This window comes from Staurois parvus, unplaced genomic scaffold (genome assembly GCF_062004578.1).
Source record: "Staurois parvus isolate SC_StPar_1 unplaced genomic scaffold, SC_StPar_1.0 ptg000321l, whole genome shotgun sequence".
Classification (NCBI taxonomy): Eukaryota; Metazoa; Chordata; class Amphibia; order Anura; family Ranidae; genus Staurois; species Staurois parvus.
In genome coordinates this window covers 2,703,640-2,729,146 of record NW_028318117.1, presented here as the reverse complement: position 1 = coordinate 2,729,146, position 25,507 = coordinate 2,703,640, and the positions used below count along the sequence as shown (strand labels likewise).

At 41.0% G+C, this 25,507-nt stretch overlaps 1 protein-coding gene and 1 pseudogene across 2 annotated transcripts; both read right to left on the bottom strand.

Moving 5' to 3' along the window:
* Positions 1-318: 318 nt before the first annotated feature.
* Positions 319-24,123, bottom strand: IFT22 (intraflagellar transport 22). 2 transcript variants are annotated; one of them, XM_089683752.1, is made up of 5 exons: positions 23,915-24,123; positions 14,089-14,171; positions 11,408-11,494; positions 8,841-9,043; positions 319-700 (listed from the first exon to the last, which is right to left on the bottom strand). In XM_089683752.1, the coding sequence occupies exons 1-5, from the start codon at positions 23,951-23,953 to the stop codon at positions 552-554; spliced, it is 561 nt and encodes a 186-aa protein (XP_089539878.1). In that variant the 5' UTR covers positions 23,954-24,123; the 3' UTR covers positions 319-551. The 2 variants fall into 2 exon arrangements, with proteins under 2 accessions (XP_089539878.1, XP_089539879.1); XM_089683753.1 differs by lacking the exon at positions 14,089-14,171 and having other exon boundaries at positions 23,915-24,121.
* LOC149457396 (U2 spliceosomal RNA) lies at positions 13,642-13,762 on the bottom strand (annotated as a pseudogene).
* Positions 24,124-25,507: the final 1,384 nt, after the last annotated feature.

The following is a 25,507-nucleotide window of genomic DNA, read 5'->3' as shown; positions in this document are numbered from 1 at the left end:
ATCCTGCTCTCTTAGCACTGCTTCCCTGAACTTCTAGTCTTTAGAGGAAAGAGTTAACAGATGACAGTGCAGTCCCAAGTCAGTCTATTGGCTTGGAGAAGGCTGAGGGGAGGAGCAGGAGCAGCAAAGTGTAGGGAGACAGAGCTCTAGTCCCTGCATACAAGGGTGACTTCATAGGAGGCTGCAAGAGAAAGGAACCATTCTGAAACAGGAGACCTGCGGCAGTTGCCATGGCACCAGCTTAAACTGGAACATAGGCAAGGATTCTAAGATAAAGAAGCTGCACACTCAGTAAGCAATTTGGTCAGCTGCTGAGAGTGCTTAAAAAGGAAGGTTTAATATTGCTTTATAGAAATAATTTAATGTTGAAATATTATTACACAATGTACGAAGTATAAATCTTTTTGTCACTAAACATATACTGTGTTAAATAACTTGAACATCTTCTTGTGAACAAGCTATAGTATTTGCATAAACCGTGCCATGTGAAGTCCATTTATCCATAAGGAAACTCATCAGGAACAGACAGGTTTCTTGCGTCACAGTGCCTGTTATGTGATAATGGACATCTCTTCCCGGTCCCTGCTCTCTGACAATGAGGTGACGACACCTCGGAGATATTTAACAAATTCCATTCTTACATCCTCAGGATCTTCTTCTAGATTGGAATGTACCAGTGCCAATTTGCTTAAGGCTGGAGCTGTAAAATAAACGCAAGGATATTTATAATAATATTATTATAATTATTAGCGTCCAACAGTAATGCTTAACGTGTTACTAAACCCACAACACCCACAATCAGTCTGTAGATGCAGTAAAGCATGCTTGTTATACTCACTGTGGAGCCTAAGGGGTTAATCCTCTGCATTGTGTAAAAAAGCCGTTTGATCCTTTTTTCTCTATTCCTCCCCTTTTTGAAGCGACCACCTCTTATCTCCTGATAAGACAGACTGAACCGCAGGCATTTTGCACATGCTCAGTTTGGTGTGTAGTGATAGAGAGGTTTTTTTTTTCTTGAGAGAGTGCATGTGATCAGCACAGGGCCAATCAGCACTGGTCTGACAGAGGTCAGGGGTTCTGCATCCTCCTAGAGCAGAAAGAAAACTCCTCCCACAAGCATTAGCTAGTGCTTGGCTGAACACTGGTAGAAGTCTCAAGACTGCTCTAACTGCTGATGAGAAAAGGTATTTAGCAGTTTATATTTACTAAAATAATTGCATTTCCATGTTGTGTGTACATATGGAGATCAGATATGGTGAATGCAGGGTCCTGGGTTTAGGAACACTTTAAATACAGCAGTAAATAATCAACAGCTATGAAGGAACTATTTTTAAATAAATCTGTCTACAGAAGCTTCAAATAATATATTACTCATTATATCTTCACAATCTACACACTATATTTGACTGATCTATTTTGGGCTGCGCTAAAAAAAAAAAAGTAGAACAGGTTGCATTTTTACCCAGCGGAGCTCAATGCGTTGCAATGCACTAAACCACATCTCAACATGCTGCGGTGCATAGAGTTGAATGAAATAGAATTTTGTGACATTTCAATGCAGTTAAAAAAATATAAAGTGTGATTGCATTGTAACAACACATTGTACCACCCCTACACAATGCACACAAGCAGGCATGCATTATGTGGAACAGACTCAAAACAGAACACGTAAAAACAATAATTTACTATGCAAGCCTCCCTGCACATTTACTTTGCTTTATTATACTGAAATGCTCTTTGAGAGTCTCTGAATCAATACAGCCGGACCAGCAGCAAGCTGAGTGTCCACAAACTGATATTCTACTGCCATCTAGTGTCAACAGAATGAAAGCACACCTAACAATCACACATACACTATATTGCCAAAAGTATTGGGACGCCTGCCTTTACACACACATGAACTTTAATGGCATCCCAGTCTTAGTCTGTAGGGTTCAATATTGAGTTGGCCCACCCTTTGCAGCTATAATCGCTTCAACTCTTCTGGGAAGGCTGTCCACAAGGTTTAGGAGTGTGTCTATGGGAATGTTTGACCATTCTCCCAGAAGCACATTTGTGAGGTCAGGCACTGATGTCGGATGAGAAGGCCTGGCTCGCAGTCTCCGCTCTAATTCATCCCAAATGTGTTCTATCGGCTTGAGGTCAGAACTCTGTGCAAACCAGTCAAGTTCCTCCACCCCAAACTCACTCATCCATGTCTTTATGGAGCTTGCTTTGTGCACTGGTGTGCAGTCATGTTGGAACAGGAAGGGTCCACCCCAAACTATTCCCACAAAATTGGGAGCATGAAATTGTACAAAATGTCTTAGTATGCTGATGCCTTAAGAGTTCCCTTCACTGGAACTAGGGGGCCAAGCCCAACCCCTGAAAAACAACCCCACACCATAATCCCTTCTCCACCAAACTTTACATTTGGCACAATGTAGTCAGACAAGTATCGGTCTGACAACAACAAACGCAGACACATCCATCGGATTGCCAGACAGAGAAGCATGATTCGTCACTCCAGAGAACACGTCTTCACTGCTCTAGAATCCAGTGGCGAAGGAAAATAAGTTGTACTTATTGCACAGATGGTAACCTATCACGGTACCACGCTTGAATTCACTGAGCTCCTGAGAGCGACCCATTCTTTCACAAATGTTTGCAGAAGCAGTCTGCATGCCTAGGTGCTTGATTTTATATACCTGTGGCCATGGAGGTGATTGTAACACCTGAATCCAATGATTTGGAGGGGTGTCCTAATACTTTTGGCAATATAGTATAGAGCCTTATGTATCAATGTCTTTTCTAATCAGTTCGGAGCCATTTTTCCACAAACACCCTATGAACTCAGACTTATAGAACAGGTAGATAAGTGAATGGAAGTAACTTTACTTCTTGGCAAGTAAATGCTTATGAATTATATAGCAAAATAGGTCAGGTGTGTTTTTTTTCCACTTTGTAATTATTTGGTAGCCTGAAAAAGAGCATCTAATTCATATATATGACTTCAAGACTCAGGCCCCCTCCTCTATTTCCACCAAAAGACAAGTTGAAGGATCCTAGTGGGAAGCTGTAATAACCCTAAAGATGCAAATGATCTAATTTCTGTCCTGATACATATGCAAAGCAGACCTTGTCATTTGCAAAGGAGACCTGGGTGGAAAGAACAGCAGAGCTGTACAGATTTAGTGGATTAAAAGAGGATTTTGGATGGAAGTTGGTTGAAATATAGAGAATGGACCAACAAAGAATTATTCAATAGCTATGAACAGCCAAGTAAAGCAGAGGATGTGAGAAGTCAGTATCTTGGATAACTTGGCCACAGCAAAACAAACAGATAGAGAAAAACTATAGTCTGGATAATAATTCAAAACAAGACAAGATGTTATCAGGGATATCTCTGCTCCCTCCAGTCCCGTTATGACATAAATGTCTCTGCTTTAAACTGTACATCCTTATTATTATTATTATCTTCTGGCATGCATTCCCCATATATTCATAAGCAGTGTCCCTTAGAGCAGGGGTGTCCAAAATTTTCCAAGCAAAGGGCCAGCTTACTGTCCTTCAGGCTTTAGGGGGGCCGGACTGTGGCCAGTGGGAGCAGAAAATGCCCCGGCATCAGTGCCCCATCATTATTTTTTATGGAAGGAACAATTCCCCATTGTTGATATCAATGAGATAAATAGAGTACAAATGATAGTGTCAGTAGGAGAAATGGTGACCCATCATTGGTGTCAACTGATGGAATAGTGCCCCAAGGACCAGATAAGGGCAAGCAAAGGGCTGCATCCAGACTCCGGGCTGCAGTTTGGAGACCACTTCCCTAAAGGGCTGTTAAGAGCAAAATGTGTCTGTGATCTGCCCCCTTGCAGAGTTTGATAGCAATATATAGAGAATGCACTATGTCAAGGGAACAAAGAAGTACAGCTCACAGCAAAAGAGATGTTATGGTAGAACTACAGAAGGTGGGTCTGTTTGGGGGTCATAGACATCAATTAATAAGGAAAATTGCAAGTGATATCAATTTAGGGGTAATAAATAAATACATTTCAAAACATCACTGGGGGATGAGAAATATAAATATAAAGTTATTGGCTTGTTTACAAAACACCTTTAACTGCTTCCTGTCCACCCGCTGTCTATAAACGGCAGAAGGGAAGCAGCGCTGATGTGGGCTCATGTGCCTGTACGTCAGCCCCCCATTGGCGGCTCCTGCGCGGCTCATAGAGTGCGAACCCGGGAGGCTTGTGATCTGTGTGTTACCTGGACATAGCGGATCACATTACCACTGTGTTTGGGTGATTACATGGTGTTTTACCATGTGATTGCTGTGTCCAATCACAGCAATCAAATAGTAAATAATAGGACATAAAAATAAATATTGGTTCTCTCTGCTCTCACTGTGAGAGCAGAGAGAAGCGATGCTGCAGCCTGTGAGTATACAGCAGCCTGTGTCCCTGATCAAGGCCTCAGCATCCTTTATCACTGCCCTAGTGTATTCACAATAAATAATTCAGACAATCCTTGTCCCATTTCTCACAATAGCACCTTCATACACCATACCAATGTCTTGATCAATGCCACACCAGAGTCCTGATCACCACCGTACCTGACACCAGCACCATAATCACCGACATATGCTATACCAGCACCCTGATCACCGTCATATGCCATACCAGGAGCCTGATCATGCCATATGCAATACTAACGCCCTGATTGCCGCCATACACCATTTCACCACCCTGATCACCACCATACCCCATACCAGCATCTTGATCGTCGTCATACCACATACCAGTGTTCTGATACTCCATATGCCATACCAGCATCCTGATCACCAGCATAGTCCATACCAGTGTTTTAGTCAACGCCATACCCCATACCAGCTACCCGATCACTGCCATACCTCATACCAATGGCCTGATCACCACCATACCCCATACCAGCATCTTGATTGTTGCCATACCACATATCAGAGTTCTGCTCACCCCATATGCCATACCAGCATCCTGCATTTTAGGGCCTCAACTGATTAATTGTAATATATACAGTTAGGTCCATATATATTTGCACACAGGCACAATTTTCATACTTTTGGCTCTGTATGCCACCTGAATAAACTAAAACGAAACAATCCATATGAATCTGAAGTGCAGACTTTCATCTTTAAATCAAGGGGTTGAACATAAATATCAAGGAGGAAATGCAACCATTTTTATACACAATCCCTCCATTTTCAGGGGCTCAAATGTAATTGGACAAATGAATATAATCATAAATAAAATGTTCATTTTTTAATATTTTGTTGAGAATCCTTTACTGGCAATGACTACCTGAATCTGGAACCCATTGACATTACCAAAGACTGGGCTTCTTCCTTTCTGATGCTTTACCATGCTCTACCTGAAGCTGTTTTCAATTGTTCTTTGTTTGTGGGTCTTTCTTCCTTTATTTTTGCCTTCAGCAAGTGAAATGCATGCTCAATTAGGTGATTGACTCGGCCATGAGAGATCAGGTGATTGACTCGGCCATTGCAGAATATTCCACTTCTTTTCTTTAAAAAGCTTCTGGGTTGCTTTTGCAGTGTTTTGGATCATTGTCCATCTGTACTGTGAAGCGCCGTCCAATCAACATTGCTGCATTTGGCTGAATCTGGGCTGACAGTACATCTCTAAAAACTACAGAATTAATCCGGCTGCTCCTGTCTTCTGTCACATCATCAATAAACATCAATGACCCAGTGCTACTGGAAGCCATGCATGCCCATGCCATCACACTGCCTCCACCATGCTTTACAGATGACGTTGTGTGTGCTTTGGATCATGAGCTGTTCCAAGCCTTCTCCACACTTTTTTCTTCCCGTCATTCTGGTACAGATTAATCTTAGTTTCATCCATCCAAAGAATGCTTTTTCAGAACTGGTCTGGCTTTTTTAGATTTTTTTTTTTGCAAAGTCTAATCTGGCTTTTCCATTCTTCAGACTTATGAATGGTTTGCAGCTTGTGGTAAACTCTCTGTATTTGCTCTCGTGAAGTCTTCTCCTGATTGTAGACTTTGACAATGATAGGCCCACCTCCTGGAGAGTGTCCTTCACTTGTCTGGATGTTGTGAATGGGCTTTTCTTTACCATAGAGAGGATCCTGCGACCATCCACCACTGTTGTCTTCCGTGGATGTCCTGCTAGCTCTCATTTGTTTCATTTTTTAAGCATTACAATGGCCTGTTTCACTTGCATGGACAGCTCCTTTGAATGCATGATATAGGTTCACAGCAACAGATTCCAAATGCAAATACCACATTTAGAATCAACTCCAGACCTTTCAATTGATGAAGAAATAATGAAGGAGTAGTCCACACCTGGCCATGAAACAGGTTTTGATTTAATTGTCCAATTACTTTTGATCCATTGAAAAATGGGGGTGGCTACTCTTAAGAGCTGCAATTCCTAAACTCCAATTTGGATGTCCACACCCTCAATTTAAACCTGAGAGTGTGCACTTTCAGCCCATATACATTATATAACTATAGCTTGAATGTTTTGATAAATACCCGAAAAAAAATAAAATTGTGCCTGTGTCCAAATATATATGGACCTAACTGTATATCCCATAGTCTGTAGACTATCCAAAAAATGTAGCAAAATAAATTTAAGAAAACAACAGTATTTGCAAAATTTTATAATAAAAGGTAAGCAAAAAATGTTTTTTTCCAAAATTTTGGGGTATTTTTTAATATATATACAGTTGCAAGAAAAAGTATGTGAACCCCTTGGGATTACGTGGAGTTTTGCATGAATTGGGCATAAAATGTGCTCTGAACATCATCTAAGTCACAACAATAGAAGAACACAGTCTGCTGAACATAATACTACACAAACATTAGATGTTGCCATGGTTTAATTGCACATAACATGTAAACATTCACAGTACAGGGAGGAAAAATTATGTGAACCTTTGGACTTAATAACTGGTTGACCCTCCTTTGGCAGCAATAACCTCAACCAAACGTTTCCTGTAGTTGCAGATCAGACCTGCACAACGATCTGGAATAATTTTGGATCACTTCTCTTCACAAAACTGTTTCAGTGTAGCAATATTCTTGGGATGTCTGGTGTGAATCGCTCTCTTAAGGTCATGCCACAGCATTTCAATCGGGTTGAGGTCAGGACTCTGACTGGGCCACTCCAGAAGGCGTATTCTGTGCTGTTGCAGCCATTGTTTTGTTGAATTACTTGTATGCTTTGGGTCATTGTCCTGTTGCATCACCCATCCTCTGCGGAGCTTCAGTTGGCGGACAGATGGTCATACGTTTTCCTGCAAAATGTCTTGATAAACTCTGGAATTCATTTTCCCATCGATGACAACAATCCGTCCAGGCCCTGAGGCAGCAAAGCAGCCCCAAACCATGATGCTCCCTCCGCCATGTTTTACAGTGGGGATGAGGTTTTGATGTTGGTGTGCTGTGCCTTTTTTTCTCCACACATAGTGTTGTGTGTTCTTCCCAAACAACTCAATCTTGGTTTCATCTGTCCACAGTATATTTTGCCAGTAGTGCTGTGGAACATCCAGGTGCTCTTTTGCAAACTTCAAACGTGCTGCAATATTCTTTTTGGACAGCAATGGCTTCCTCCGTGGTGTCCTCCCATGTACTCTATTCTTGTTTAATGTTTCCCTTATTGTAGATGTGTCAACAAAAATGTTAGCATGTGCCAGAGATTTCTGTAGGTCTTTAGCTGACACTCTGGGATTCTTCTTTACCTCATGCAGCATTCTGCGCTGTGCTCTTGCAGTCATTTTTACAGGACGACCACGCCTAGGGAGAGTAGCAACAGTGCTAAACTTTCTCCATTTGTAGACAGTCTGTCTTACCGTGGACACATGAACATCAAGGCTTTTGGAGATACTTTTGTAACCCTTTCCAGCTTCATGCAAGTCAACAATTCTTGATCATAGGTCTTCTGAGAGCTCTTTTCTGCGAGGCATGGTTCACATCAGACAGTGCTTCTTGAAACCAGTAAACCCAAAACAGGTGTGTGTTTTTTAAGGGCAGGACAGCTGTCAGCAACACATCCAATATCATCACACTGATTGGAGTCAAGGTTGGCTCACTCCTGGCTCCAATTAGCTCTGGGAGAAGTCATTAAGCTAGGGCCTCACATACTTTTTCCTCCCTGCACTGTGAATGTTTACATGTTATGTGCAATTAAACCATGGCAACATCTAATGTTTGTGTAGTATTATGTTCAGCAGACTGTGTTCTTCTATTGTTGTGACTTAGATGACGTTCAGAGCACATTTTATGCCCAATTCATGCAAAACTCCACATAATCCCAAGGGGTTCACATACTTTTTATTGCAACTGTATAACAAAAAATAAAATACTCAGTGGTGATTAAATACCGCCAAAAGAAAGCTCTATTTGTGTGGAAAAAAAGTGGTTAAAGACAGTAGCTCCTAAAACATAACCAGTTGTGGTATTCTGGTCTGCACATATATGACAGACCTAAGCATACCTACAGACATAAGAGAGTGTTTGTACTGGCCAGCCGTTTATGGTAGGATTGGGGTTTTCCAACACCCGTCTGAGCTTTCTTGGCCATGTGGTTATTTGAACATGATTCATTTCTGACTGGTAGAAATTTTCCCTCAAGACAGACCAGGAGTGGGGTGTCAACAGTTAGCTCACTGGAACATTTATAATCAGACCAGTGGAGACAGAAGAGGTTGGGCAACATCTGGCAGCTTGAATGTTGATGTCTGTAGGCACTTTTGGTTACCAATACCACAGATAGTAAACTCCTTAACATATAAAACTACATCACAAACAGGCTCACGTTTTTTTTACAATATGCTTACACAAATCTGGTTTCTCTGAATCATCCCCTGATCCAGGCTTGTGGTGTGCTATCAGCAGACACTGATTTTCTTGAAACCTTTGTTGTTGAATGAAGTTACTGTGCCACATTTCAATCTCTTTGAGGTGACTTGGAATGTCTGCATTAAAAACAATGATTACCCCATGGCAATCTTTCATTATGGCAGGCCAGCAAGTTTCAAACCTACAGTACCAGAAGAAGAAACAGAATATGTTAAGAAACTTTGAGCAAGTTATATTGAAGAGAATCTGTCACTTAAACAAAAAAAAAAGGAAGAGCTGTTATCAAGAATGAAGTGTAGGTACTTAGAGAGGCCTGCATATACCTGCAGCAGTTTAGATTGCCCTCACATATGCCCAAAGGCCAGGCCATTCAAAACAGGCAGAGCACTGACTTTTCTATGTAGTGTCAAACCTTAGCAGTTTCCTTCCATCCTCTCCCAATCCTATTCGACTATCACTATGTCAGGCTGCCTCACTGTCTAAAAGAAATGTGGGTGAGCTGAAGGGGATTGGGGAATGGACTAATGCCATTGTCATCAAGATGTGTTTGGGCATTGCTCACCACCTAAGAATGGCCCAGCATTCAGATGTAACATGAAAGTTGAAAGCATCTAGATAAAATTAAACATTTCTTCTTTTGGAGCAATAGCAGAAAATGAAACATTGCATAACTGATGTCCCTGCAAAGACAGTAAATACTTACCTCTCCCGCTGCCTGTGCCACCAATCATCATTCTGATGCAAAGGAATCATAGTTGAAATTTTGTCAGAAACCGACACTTCTGAGAGTGTCGATCTCCTCTGTTCCACCATGTGCAGGTTACATCCTGGTATGACAGGCATGACTGTTATTTAGTATAGCAGAATATTACAGTAACCTTTTCAAAACAGCCACTGTATCAGGTATATCAAAGGATGAAAGAAATATTGGCATTGAATTGTGCAGAAAAAAAAAATGCAGCAAAATGACAAGCACATTAACTGAAAGGATTATGCAATAATGCACCTCTGTTCCTCTTTTACTAAGACCAGCCATTGGCTAGGCGCTTCAAATCTGTGGATCATGGTACATTATATAGTATAATGATATAGAACTATATTATATAATATAGTACAATATATTAATCAGGATTATTTTTTTATTCACCTTCCCTTCAAAATGTTTGGTGACATGAATCCAAAAAAATATATGTTAGCTACCACTTATACAGTTAGCTGAACTTCGTGTGAAGACATCAAGGGCCTGTTCACATTGGCTGGCATTTTTTTGCACTGCCAGTCACCACAAGGGTACATAGAAAACAATTTTGCAAAATGTAGACATCCTACATTTTTCACAGTGTATTAGATTGTACCGCAGGTCACTGCACTGCAGTACACAGACTTGAATTGAGTGTAGCATTGTAAACTCTCTATAATGTTAAACCTAAAGGAAAAAAAAAAAAAAGTATGCAGCGCATCACACCTCCACTGCTTGTCAAGACAGACACCAGCGAGTGTGCTAAAATTAATTTTAGTATGCAGATAGTGTGAACAGGCCCTTAAAGCGGAGCTCCACCCAAAAGGGGAGGTTCCGCTTTAAGGACTGCTCCCCATTAAAGATTGGCACCTTTGGGGGGCGGGGGGAGGAGCGGGTACCCACTTCCACTTCCGGTCCGATCGCCTAGGCAATTGGAAACAGAAGGTGTCCTCCCTCCCTTCCTGTAGTCTTTTGGGACACGTGACAGGTCCCAGAAGACTACAGGACCATTCATGAAGCGCAGCGCTACTCGCTCATGCGCAGTGGGTTCCCAGCTGTAAAGCCGCAAGCAGTTACAGCAAGGTGCCCACACTGAAGATGCCGACCTCCAGGAATACAGGATGGCTGGTGAAACGGGCTGCGGGGGACACACCAGGAGACCGATGGACAGGTAAGTGGCTGTTTTTTAAAAGTCAGCAGCTACAGTTTTTGTAGCTGCTGACTTTTATTTTTTGACAGGGTGAGTGGAACTCTGCTTTAAAGTAGAACTTCCAGCAAACAGCTCAACACAAAGATGAAATGCATACTGTGTATGTGAACTGGTTTACTTGCCAACCTTTTTTTTATCTATTCACGGAGCTATGCCAAGATGATGAGCCCATTATTTCTTAGTTCAGCTTTAGAGTTTTTTGCCACTGGATCACAGTTAAGATAATACTAAATTATTGCTTAATACACAGACTTGTGGCAGATGCATGACAAGGGAAGTTGTAACTGGAATAGTGGTGACACTTGTTTGGCTGTTCCGTGTGGCAGAGATGTGTGAATCAGAAGACTGGCTAAACAGAATTATGTATAAGAAAACAGTTCATATATATGCATTTTGCTTGTGTATTTGGCTACTTGCCTGGAATTCCACTTTAAAACATGACATGGATAGCCTGTTGACATATCTAGTGTAAAAGCCTTTTACAGTGATAGCAGATGTTTTCTGTGTTCCCCAGACATGCAAATTCTATATATGAAATGCACTGATTATTGCTTTACGGTATTATTTTACATAGGAAATAGCTGATATTTATTTACTTGTGATCGCCTCCACAGTCCCACAGTTCCACTTCACATCCAGGTCCTTTGTTCCCATTTATATTAGGACACTCAAATTCTAATATTCTGTAAATAAAAGAGACAGGTTATTAAGAGAAGTGTTTATAGATGTTTAACAAACATCACCGTGTGAATATCATTGAACAAATTTGCTATTATCTTACAGCTGAAGGAGTTACAGCTGAAGATGACACATGCTATACATTTTATGAGGGGTTTCATTAAACTCTGCACATCTGTGCATGCCTGTTAGACTGAGCCTTTGTGTGAAACTACAGTGCATCATAAACAAGTGGAGGAAATAATCTGCACTCTGCAAGAACCCTGAACATGTGCTCCAAATAAAACAAGAACATACAATTGTCAGAAATGTAAATGAACAAAAAAGGTCTCAATGTACTGCCCTATAACAATCAAATTCTCTAAAAAAAAAAAAATCTTATTTGTAGTTTTGGGGCAATAGAGATTGAGACTGTTCTCCTCCTTGTTCCAGAATACTATGGAATCATTTCTAAGCTACAGAACACAGACATGTTTCAATTCCCTAGTTTTCAGGCAAAGAATATCAGCACGGGTGACCCAGGTATCCAATGCAAATAAATAACATTTTACGCTCATCTTTTTGAAAGTCTTTTCTACTGTCAAGAGAACCTTCCACCTTCCTTGGCTACCAAAAAGCCATCCTGGCTCTTCCACTAGACTGGCTTTTGTATTAACAATATGCTACATGGGTTAGAAGAAATTCTGCAATGTCTCTAAACCTTATCAGCTATAACAGAGTAGATAACTGATACAAAACACTGAGCATTTTTAAAGTTTCCTGCATTGTTTCCTGCTTGGACCAATGTAAATATATGCACATCTGAGGAGCCTTTGTGGAAGCCGATAATCACTGTAGTAGTCAGGTCTACTATAGTGAAAGCCATAATCTACTAGTTCCTGTGTAGAGTGGCTGCCCCACTCCATGGTAAACACTGGAAGTTGCTTGGCACTGCTTCCAGAATGCCTTGTATTTTTTTCAATGAACACAAAGCATTCTCTGATTGGAGAAGGTGAAGAGAAAGAGTGGTGATGTCACAATCATCAACTCATCTGTTTAGCGAACTCCTTGTATCCACTGACAAAAATAAAAGGCATTCTGTAAAGTGGCGGGCAAATGACCCAGATGGCAGCTATCAATGTATTGCAGTGTGGTAGTGATTACTACAGTAATTGGCGGCTTCCCCAGCATTGGTGCAAGCTGAACCAGTGTAAATAAGTATGCCCATGCTCAGACTTCTGCTTTAGTGTTTGTAAGCCCTAACAATGAAAATCTCGAGCATGATCAGTTTTGACCTTTTACATATACAAGTTCTTTGTTATATCTGTTCAAAAAATAGTAAATACACTTGTTGATTCTGATTTGAAATCTAGTGAGGTCCCAATTTCCTGTGCTGTCTGCCTGTTCTTTTTTTCCGAGCCCATGCTGAGTGCACAAAATAATAAACACCAAGTGAACAAAACCACATATGAACAACACACAAAGTTCACTGGGTGTGTTATTGATCCCTTCCCAAAGAGGACGGACCCTTCTCTGCCCCCCTGGGTACAGGGATCCTATTAGGGACACTCTGGTCTCCCAGTCAAGAGGCTCAACTGACCCCTCTACTCATGCTAGACAACCACCAAGTACTAGGTGAAGGCTGTCCTGAAGAAACACCCCCAAAGCAGAAGAGAACCCAATAGCCACACATCCTCCCCCTAGACTTTGGAGTAGGCCCAAAAACCCACACTTGTCATCCTGTGGAGTGAAAATAACACATAAAAAAGGTGAAGTGACACACACATGGAGAGAAAAATAAATAGTTGTCAATGTGTTATAAAATGGCTAGGCCTAGGAGCCTGGAAACAAAAATTACCCTGGTCTCTGCCTATAGGCCTAGCCCATTATGTGTGGTGCAGAAAAAAAAACAGGTTTTGTCATGGCCTAATGCTCATTCTCAGAATGGGTTCCTAAACGTATAGTGATACTAAGAGCACCCCAGGGTTCCCACTCACAGGAGGCGCTTGACACTGTCAGCTCTCTGTCTTCCTAGCCCTCAGCTGAAATCAGGCACTGGGCCCCTCAAAACCCTCTAAACTAGGGAAGTACTACCAATCCCCACATCACCCTGTGGGCTCTTAATTCAGATTCCTTCCCATGGTGAAGGACCCTCAGGACCCCCTTCAGACAGGAAGAGCACTATACAGAAAACCATTCCTGCAAAAAGGCCAGAGTAGCAGAAGAGAGCTCTTCCTGGACACTGATAAGAACAGATACTACACTTGATCTTAGATAAAAGGCAGAGAAGCTGTGCTCCACTGAATCTCCAAAAATTGTTATCAGCCCATTCAGTTCTCCTCTGTCAATTACAGAACCCCTTCCCCGGTCCCACCTATGTTATGGACATAAGATGTTCTTTAGATTTGAAAATCCTGAAAAAAAATGGACTGTTGAGCTATAATACAGTATATACACGGTTTTGTCCCTGTGGGTTTGCATACACTTTGATAAACTAGCTTTCATAAAAGAATAATCAATTTTCCATTCCGTACTTGGTGGATATTGAATTCTCACTGGCTGACAGGTATAGAATACTCCCCAACCTTGTCATAAACATAACAGAAAACTATCAGATTACCTTACACCTTGTGTTGGACTGTATTCTCCACCAATGTTCTCTGTAGCATCAGCTAAAAAGTTTGCCAAAACGCTCTTTCCACACTGAAAATATTAACAATTTAAGTACACATTATAAGAAATCTTCAAAAAAGTGGTCATGGGTTAGTTTTAAACATTCAATATGAAAAAATAAATAAAAATAAGACACAGATATAATAGTCCATAAAAAGATACCAACAAAACTAGCCTTTGCTGCAGTATTCACTTTCAGTCCAGAGACTGCTCCTGCAGTACTTTTTTTGTGCCACTAGATGTGCTCAGTCTGATGGCCAGCATCATTCAACCCACCTCCTCTGAGCACAGATCATTGTAAACCTCCCAGCCTGTGACTGGACAGTGAAAGGAGAAGTGGCATAGTGAGGAGCTCATCTCTCTGCTTTCTCCTCCTGTCAGCACATTTCTTGTCACCACTTGAACTGACTGGCTCCTTATACTGCTTCTTTCCCTTACACTCCAGTTCTGCTATATGGGGGACTGAAAGAAACTGATACCAGGTAAAATGTAGGTACTTATACTGTCTGCATATAAAAATAATTATTTTTATATATCAATGATTAACCACTTGCCCTACTGAAGATCTACCTTCCTGACCAGGCTATTTTTTACATTACGGCGCGGTGTTACTTTGACAATTGCGCGGTCACGCAACGCTGCACCCAAGTGAAATGTATGTCCTTTTTTCCCCACAAATTGAGCTTTCTTTCGGCGGTATTTGATTGTCTGTGCATTTTTTATTTTTTTGCGCTATATATATATTAAAAAAAAAGACCGACAATTTTGAGAAAAAAAATACAATATTTTCGACTTTTTGCTATTAAACAAGTCCAGTAAAAAGATTTTAAAAATCTAATTTCATCATAAATTTAGGCCAAAATGTATTCTGCTACATGTCTTTGCTAAAAAAAAATCCCAATACGTGTAAATTAAATGGTTTACGTGAAATTTAGTGTTTACAAATGGCGGTATAGATACTGGAATTTTAACATTTTAAAAAAAATGTTTACTAGTAATGGCAGCGATCAGCGACTTGTAGTGGGACTTCAGGGGGCATTCTTACACTGGGGGGAACTGACTTGGTGTCACTGACATCCCCAGTGACACCAATACAGTGATCAGTGCTAAAAAAAAAAAGCACTGACACTGCACTAATGGCACTGGGGAGGAAGGGTTTAACATGAGGGGCGATCAAAGGGTTAACTGTGTGCTGTTTTACTTGTGTCTGTGCTTCACTGTAATCACGCTACTTTGGATGGCTGCCATCCAAAGCAGTGTGCACAAGCTGATAGGGAGGAGAACTGTATTGTTTGCATACAGTTCTCTTCCCCATCAGAGATGCTCGGCAATCACCTGCCGGGACCTGCAGCAGTATATCTGCTATAGGGCAGCCGGGAAGCGGTTAAAGACCTCATACGTGTCTTTAAGACCTGCCTGGAGATTAGCTTTTAGTGAATTTGCCATCAAAATGACAGATGAGCTCTCAACTGAAAGGAATGGAGTAAATGTTTAGTCCTTCACTACAGAATCCTGTAGTTTTTGGACAAAGGCCATTCTAGGTAGCCTAAAGACATAGTTACATAGTCTGACTGAAAAAAGACAAAAGCCCTTCCAGTTCAACCATAAAAAAAAAAAAAAAGTTATAATCCTACACCCACAGTTGATCCAGAGGAAGGAAAAAAACCCAGCAAAAGCACAATCCAATTTGCTCCTGCAGTGGGGGCGCGGGAGGGCGCGTTCTGGGAGGACGTCATATGACGCCCTCCCAGAACTGGACAACCGCGCTGTAGCCATCATTTGGCTATAGCGCAGTTGCCAAGTGATTAATCTTTGAAATAAAACCTGGAAACTTATTGGTTTCTATGCAGCGCTGCACCAGATTTTGCACGCTTCCGTTTTAGTGGATAACCCCCATTGTGTTTGTCTATTGTGACTTAGATGAGGATCAGATCACATTTTACAGCAATTTACTGCAGAAAACCGTTTAATTCCAAACAGTACTTTTTTTTTTTTTTTTTTTTTTTTACACACTTTTCTTGCCACTGTATTTGTGCATTATTTTGGCTACTTTTGCTTTTGCGGTTTCTGTATTTATACTGAGACATCTGGCATATTTGATATTAGGAGAAACGTATTCAGGGGTTGATTTTGTAACTTTCTGTTGAAAATAGAAACATTAAAACAGAAAAGTGACAGCAGAAAAAGATCGAGTGGTCCATCAAGTCTGCTTGTTTTTTGATTTTTTGTTAACTTTTTTGTACAGATCTATGCTTGTCCGGAGCATGTTTGAAGGGATTTCTGTTGACTGACTCACTACCTCTGGAAGTTTATTCCAAGCACCAACTACTCTTTCAGTAAAAATACTTTCTGAGTTTAGTTTTGAACTTTCCTCCAGTTAGTTTAAGGTCATGTCCCCGTGTTCTTGATTTTGGTTTCATGTTGAAAATCCTGCCCTCCTGAACCTTATTCACCCCCTTGATGTACTTAAAGGTTTCAATCATGTCTCCCCTTTCCCTTCTTTCCTCCAGACTTTGTTAAGTTAATGAAGTTACTCTTTATATGTTTTATCCCCCAGACCTTTCACCATTTTTGTTACACATCTCTGGACTCGTTCTATCTTATCATTATCTTTTTGTACGTGAGGTCTCCAGAACTGGACACAGTATTCTAAATGAGGTCTAACTAAAGATCTATATAGGGGAATCAGGACCTCCTTCCTCCTGCTGGTGACCCCTCTAGTGATGCATCCTTGAATTATATTTGCTTTCCCCACTGCCTGGCCACACTGTTTGCTGATTTTACAATCATCTGAAATAAGTACCCCCCAAGTTCTTTTCCACTAGTGCTGGCCAACAATGTACCCCCAATGTTGTAGTCTCTTAAGGGATTCTTTTACCCGAGGTCCATTATTTTACATTTAAAATCACTGAACAGCAATTTCCACTTCTTTGACCAATCTTTGAAACATTGAACTGCAATTTCCACTTCTTTGACAAAGATGTTATATATTTTGGATATTTCTTTTGCCTTTTATGCTATATGCCATCATCATATGTCACTAGGTCATACATTAGGTCACTGGTCACACTGCTGTGATTTCAAATCGTGTGATGTGTGCAATTTCAGTGCGATTTCTGAAGACTTTATTGCTATTTGTGAAGATTTTCAACGATTTCTTGCAATTTGCAGTGCGATTTCCATTATATTCCATGTATGTGAAATCGCGACAAAACTGCAGAAAAAGTAATGCAAGAACTACTTTAGAAATCGCGCTGCAGCAAATCGCACATGGTAAGACACGGACATTCACTAGATGCAATTTCAGGTGCAATTTTAATTTGCAAATGACACCGGTGTGACCGGGCACTAAGAGTATTCAATACTGCATTCTCAATATTCTGGTTGAAAAATCAGTAAAAGAAAAATATAAGACATTTTGCAGTACAATTGGTTTGAAATTAAAAATGTTCTCTTGTTTTGCAGGCTTCATACCAACAAAACTATATTGGCTTCAGGTTCAGTGTTCAGTTCAGTGACGTACTATGTGGTTGATTTACTAAAGGAGTAAAAGCTGTTCACTTTGCAAAGTGAATTGTGGTAAAATAAGTAAAGCTGTGTTCAGTGCCAGGACCAGGTTCTCTAGCACCTCAGACAAGAATGACAAAGTTTGGTGTTCCCCTGAGCTTGTTAATAAAAATAATAATGGGTTAACTAAAATATTAACTACAAACTTTAGGGTTAAAAAACTAATTAGGGTTAACCATAAAGTTTATTCGGCCTTTTTTTTCTTTTCAGAAAGGTACATAATCAATAGAAATTCTAGATAAACCCTCTGCAAACTACTATATACCCTTTTTACCAAACTTTGCAATAAAAACAGGGATTTTTAGTTCACACATATTGCAATACATGTTTAACCACTTGACCTCCAGAGGATTTACCCCCCTTCATGACCAGGCCATTTTTTGCGTTACGGCGCTGCTGTACTTTAACTGACAATTGCGCGGTCATGCAATGCTGCACCCAAATGAAATTTACGGCCTTTTTTTCCCACTAATTGAGCTTTCTTTTGGTGGTATTTTATCACGTGTGTTCTTTATTTTTTGCGCTATAAGCAAAAAAAGGCTAACAATTTTGAGAAAAAAAAAATAATATTTTGGACTTTTTGCTATTAAACATGTCCAGTAAAAAAAATTTAAAAAATCAAAATTTCATTATACATTAGACCAAAATGTATTCTGCTACATGTCTTTGCTAAAAAAAAATCCCAATACGTGTAAATTAATTGGTTTACGCGAAAGTTATAGCATTTACAAATGGCGGTATAGATAATGGGATTTTTTTTTTCTACTAGTAATGGCGGTGATCAGTGACTTTTAGCGGGACTGCGGCGGACATTCTAACACTGGGGGGAACTAACTTGGTATCCCTGACACCCCAGTGACTCCAATACAGTGATCAGTGCTAAAAAAAAAAAAAAAGCACTGACACTGTACTAATGGCACTGGGCAGGAAGGGGTTAATGTGAGGGGCGATCAAAGGGTTAACTATGTGCTGGGAGTGTTTTACTAGGGGGCAGGGGGTGTGTGCTTTACAATAAGCACACTGATCGGGATGGCTGTACTGTGCACAGGGAGGAAGATTGTTTGTAAACAAAACAATCTTCCTCCCCATCGGAGATGCTTGGTAATTGACATCCGCGGCCATGGAAATGCAAAATCGTGTATATATATATATATATATATATATATATATATATATATGTGATTTAGCGCAGACGGGCCGCCCTGTAGCTGTATATCTGCTGTAGGGCGTTCCTTAAGCGGTTGAGCTCATTACCAGAAGGGTCGAGTATCTGGCTGCTTGTCCCTGAATGGATACATGGAAGAAAAAAACCCTTTATGGTACTTTATTGCAGCAAACTGATACACTGCACATATACACCCAAGAAAACTTTTTAAAAAACATCAACTTTATTACATAGACGTGCTCCCTTTCTTAGGTGTCTTTTCACTTTGTGAAGAAAGCCTTTTTGTAATATTTGTCAGAGTGAATGCTTTTTTAACAAAACTCACGTATTTCTTATAAGCAAGTCTATGTAATAAAGTTGATGTTTTTTAAAAAGTTTTTTTGGGTGTATATGTGCAATGTCCCAGTTTGCTGCAATAAAGTCCCATAAAGAGGTTTTTTTCTTCCATGTACATATTTAAGCTGGCCAACTGCGTCAAAGTAATCCCTCCTGGCCAGTCCTACTCTGCTCTGCCAATGCAAATTCTACTGTGGACACAATTCTAACATACGGCAAATAGACACTTTGTGGTTGATTTACTAAAACTGGAGAGGGTAAAATCTGGTGCAGCTCTGCATAGAAACCAATCAAATATCATTTTTTTAAGTTAATTGAACAAGCTGAAGTTTGAAGCTGATTGCCTACCATGTACAGATTTTGTACTCTCCAGTTTTAGTACACCCCAAATAGTCTGGTTTATCTTGTTTCAGGCACATAATCAGGGCACTATAATCAAAGCCTTTTAAAAAAAAGGTTGTGCTACAAACATGAATGAATGCAAGTATATAAGTTAAAAAAAAATTTAAAAAATAATTATGGTTCTCTATGGGTGAATACACATACACAATGGTTATCTCTTGCTGTGAATGTGTGATATAAATGGCTGTATGTACTAAGACACTCTTTAGGCTTGTTTCAATGACAAGCAGCATCTGGCCCTTGTAGATCTGTACTACGGTGTAGACCTTTCTGATGGACATTACAGCAACCAGGACTTCTCACAGCTTGGGGAAGTAGTGATACATGATGGAGATGCTGCCAGGTTCCTTGATCAGCTTGCATTTCGTGCCCTGAGCCTGGAAGGATGAGCAGCAGTTGATCAGGAGCAGGAGCAGGCCAAAGATGGCCATCTAAAGAGAGCTGTGCATCAGCCTCCTAATGGACCACCACTGTGTGACAGCACTAGGAATACAGCTTTGTTACCTTGATGAAGATATATGGAGATCCCAGATGCGCTGGGCTTTGGCTGGGCAATGCATAAGAAGGAAAGCCCCCCAAGCTGCATTATCTGCAGAATGGAACACCAATTCATGTGCAATGGAAATAAAAATTAAAAAAGGATTTTTGCTAGCACTTGATTGCCTAATCAAAGTGAACACAGATTTACCTGATTCATTAAACACAGAATTTGGCAAATGAAAAGCCTCTATCTGAAAAGCCTCTTTTAGTAATCAATTTCACGGTTTGGCAATAGACTCCTATGGACATGGAAGTTTTGGAACATGAGTCACACCATGACATCGAACACTACACAACCAAAGCTGCAGTTAACCCCAATGTTAAAGAACAGACTTAAATGAGAAGTATAGCCAAGGCTCATTTGGCTGTACTCCTGTGTATCACAGGAGTGCAGTTTGTTCTGCACTCCTGTGACCTGTTTTCCGACAGCGGGCAGACATTACTGGGGAAAAATCGCAACCATATGGTCGGGATCCACCCAGGAGCCTTGATCGGCACCTGGCTCAGTCTCTCAGCAGCGCTCCTGCCCCCTTCACAGCCCAGCTTTCCAGCGAGTGCTGGGGGGGGTTGGGGGGATTTGCAGAGCAGAGAACAGGTGACTGACAGTCACTGCGCTCTGCTCAGAGAGGCTGGGAGAACTGAGCGATCAGCGGTGTCTCACCCTCAGAACCAGCCAGGGACCGATGCAGCATAGGATCGATGCTACATCCACCTAGGTAAGCATGATTTAACATTTTTCATTCTATTGCAGAAATAACAAAGCAACTTTAGTGAAGGATCACAGTATATTGTATAAGTTCTGGATAAAACTGATGCCCTCTTTGAGATGAGCCCAGGGCCAAATGACCCTGTTGGCCTCCCTCCATAGGACTGCTTTCATCATCAGAGTGTTCTAAGGGTGTCAGTGCAGGATCATAGTTACACTTCAGGCATCAAGGATAAAGCAAACACACAGTATTAGAATTGAGCATTTTACACTAAATATGTTTACTTAGCGAGTGCACTTCATCAAGCATGTACACACACGTTCTAAAGGGATCTAAAAAACAGAAAAATATCCGATTGTGATCCCTACCCTTCTTCCTATGCCAACACTACACTGATGAATGGTGAGGTCAGACTTATTTTTAGAGGTAACTTAGTACAAACGATCACTCTGTGCAGAACCAAGCTGAAGTGTGGCTCTAGAGAAAGATTTAATTTTAGTTTAGTTCTGTTTAGATAAGGAATGGTTAAAATCTCACCCGTTTTTTTTTTCACTATCTGTGTCCCATTAAGAACTGAAACGGCAAAGCCCACATGTATGGTTCATTGTGTACGTGACAAAGCTTCTGAATTACTCCCACTATCACCAATAATGGGACATTTATTACTCCCAGTATCACCAATAATGGAGTATTTATTACTCCCACTATCACCAATAATGGGACATTTATTACTCCCACTATCACCAATAATGGGGTATTTATTACTCCCACTATCACCAATAATGGGACATTTATTACTCCCACTATCACCAATAATGGGACATTTATTACTCCCACTATCACCAATAATGGGGTATTTATTACTCACACTATCACCAATAATGGGGCATTTATTACTCCCGCTGACACCAATGATGGGGTATTTATTACTCCCACTATCACCGATAATGTTGTATTTATTACTCCCACTATCACCAATAATAAGGCATTTATTACTCCCACTGATACCAATGACAGGGCAATTATTACTCCCACTGACACCAATGATGGACCATTTAGAACTCCCACTGAGAACAATGATGGGGCATTTAATACTCCAACTGACACCAATCATAGGGCGTTTATTACTCCCTCTAACAATGATATTCCCGCTGACACCAATGATGCGACATTTATTACTCCCACTGAGAACAATGATGGGGCATTTATTACTCCCACTGAGAACAATGATGGGGCATTTATTACTCCTGCTGACACCAATGATGGGGCATTTATTACTCCTGCTGACACCAATGATGGGGCATTTATTGCTCCCACTGAGAACAATGATGGGGCATTTATTACTCCCACTGAGAACAATGATGGGGCATTTATTACTCCCACTGAGAACAATGATGGGGCATTTAATACTTCCACTGACACTAATGATGGTGCATTTATTACTCCTGGTGACACAAATGATGGGGCATTTAATACTCCCACTGATAACAATGATGGGGCATTTAATACTGACACTAATGATGGGGCATTTATTGCTCCTGCTGACACCAATGATGAGGCATTTAATACTCCCACTGAGAACAATGATGGGGCATTTAACACTTCCACTGATACTAATGATGGGGCATTTATTACTCCCACTGACACTAATAATGGGAAATTTAATACTCCCACTGAGAACAATGATGGGGCATTTATTACTCCCACTGAGAACAATGATGGGGCATTTATTACTCCCACTGAGAACAATGATGGGGCATTTATTACTCCCACTGCGAACAGTGATGGGGCATTTATTACTCCCACTGACAGCAATCATAGGGCGTTTATTACTCCCTCTAACAACGATGGGGCATTTATTATTCCCGCTGACACCAATTATGCTGCATTTATTACTCCCACTGAGAACAATGATGGGACATTTATTACTCCCACTGACCCTAATGATGTAGCATTTATTACTCCTGCTGACACCAATGATGGGGCATTTATCACTCCCACTGATGCCAATGATGGGGCATTTATTGCTCCCATTGAGAACAATGATGGGGCATTAAACACTTCCACTGACACTAATTATGGAGCAGTTATTACTCCTGCTGAAACCAATGATGGGACATTTAATATTCCCACTGACACCAATGATGGGGCAATTATTACTCCCACTGACACCAATGATGGACCATTTAGAACTCCCACTGAGAACAATGATGGGGCATTTATTGCTTCCACTGAGAACAATGATGGGGCATTTAATACTTTCACTGACACTAATGATGGGACATTTATTGCTCCTGCTGACACCAATGATGAGGCATTTAATACTCCCACTGAGAACAATGATGGGGAAGTTAACACTTCCACTGACACTAATGATGGGGAATTTATTACTCCTGCTGACACCAATGATGGGGCATTTAATACTCCCACTAAGAACAATGATGGGCATTTATTACTCCCACTGAGAACAATGATGGGGCATTTAACACTTCCACTGACACTAATGGTGGGGCATTTATTACTCCTGCTGACACCAATGATGGGGCATTTAATACGCCCACTGAGAACAATGATGGGGCATTTATTACTCCCACTGATAACAATGCTGAGCATTTAATACTGACACTAATGATGGGGCATTTATTGATCCTGCTGACACCAATGATGAAGCATTTAATACTCCCACTGAGAACAATGATGGGGCATTTACGTAATAAATGCCCCAATAATGGGGCATTTATTACGTCCTCTCACACCAATAATAGGGAAAACACAGCTCAATCGTGGGGTTCACTAGTGTGAACGAGCCCTCGGTTCTATTTACCTTGTACAGTATTGGATACACTTTGATGAGAAGTCGTACAGAATGAGCCCTATGGTAGCAGTACTGGCCAAGCAAGCAGCATATATTCATCAGGACAGACACATATAAAGGAAGGGCGATCTACAGCACAGGAGAAGGAGTCTGTACATCGGGGGCACCTCCAGTTTAAGACAATGCAGCAATCGGTCTCCCCAGCCATGTCCTATCCCCGGGATAGGATGACTGTCCTCACCTCGCTGGGTCCCAGCAGCAGGACTTTCGCCTTTAGCATCTTCCAGGCGGCTCTCCCCTCCCGATGTGTACGCCCCAGAAGATTCTACGAGGGGCCCTCTAATCGCTATTCCAGGGGCCGATATAAGGCCACACAGAATCCGACAGGTAAGACTGACTGAGGCCTATGCCCTCCGCGGCGTCTTCTCTGTTGCCATAACAACAGCTTCTCGGTGCCGATTGGCTGCAACACTTTCCACAGCATGCGGAGTCAGCCTTCCACTTCTCCGTCGCACATTCCACTCACAGCTCAGCGCGGGAAGGGCGCAGTGTAGTCGGTGTTCAAATTGAGCTGGAGGTATGTTCTAGAAATGTATACAGAGAAATGTCCGCCTTTATTCTGTGCATTGCCAAATCATTTCATCCTTTGGCTGGTGAGACCCCTCATATGTTTATGTTCTATTCAATACCTGTAATAAATAATACATGTGGTAAAAAACAGCACTTACAGTCTCCTGCAGGGCCCATTCACTAGGGTGGCCACCTCATCCCTTTAAAACTGAACACAACAGGTTCTGTGGCTGATTCAGCTGGTAATTAACCCCTTCTCGCCTAAGCGATACCATATATGTGTATGTTATTTGTCGTTTGTGCCTGTACTAGAGCCCACAAACAATAGTGCGCATTTTGTTTTTTGTGCTTTTTTTTTTTACTTAAAACACACTGACATGGATACCAATTAAAAAAAGTACCTGAGGACGATCTATTGGTCAAAACTAGTCGAGGGCTTAGAACACAACTTCCGCTGACGTCACTTCCGGGATTTGGAACACATGCTGGAATGCGGCGGCCATCTTAATTCCCATTCATAATATACAAAGCGGACTACCCCTAGTGCCAGGAAAGGCACTTTTTTTGTGAGTGGCATTTCTATTGTTTGACCCCATATTAAAGTTCTATTCAGTTTTACACTATGGGATGTCTGGTTTTGATTTATGCTGAAAATATGAAATACTGCCTGTGGAGGAGAGGAGTTGCCTAACGTTGATGCAGATCTAGTGGAAAGTTATTGGTTACTACCTACAACCACGGTTATAAGGGTGAAGGAATATCAGCCATCAGGACCAGATTGCAAACTAAAATAGTCCCAAAAAGCGAGTGTGACTTACCAAGAGATACAGGTGAAACTCGAAAAATTAGAATATCTTGCAAAAGTTCATTTATTTCAGTAATGCAACCTAAAAGGTGAAACTAATATATGAGATAGACTCATTACATGCAAACAAGATAGTTCAAGCCGTGATTTGTCATAATTGTGATGATTATGGCTTACAGCTCATGAAAACCCCAAATCCACAATCTCAGAAAATTAGAATATTACATTCAATCAATAAAACAAGGATTGTACATAGAACAATATCGGAACTCTGAAAAGTATAAGCATGCATATGTACTCCGTACTTGGTTTGGGCCCCTTTTGCAGCAATTACTGCCTTAATGCGGAGTGGCATGGAAGCTATCAGCCTGTGGCACTGCTGAGGTGTTATGGAGACCAGGATGCTTCAATAGCGGCCTTCAGCTCTTCTGCATTGTTCGGTCTCATGTCTCTCATCTT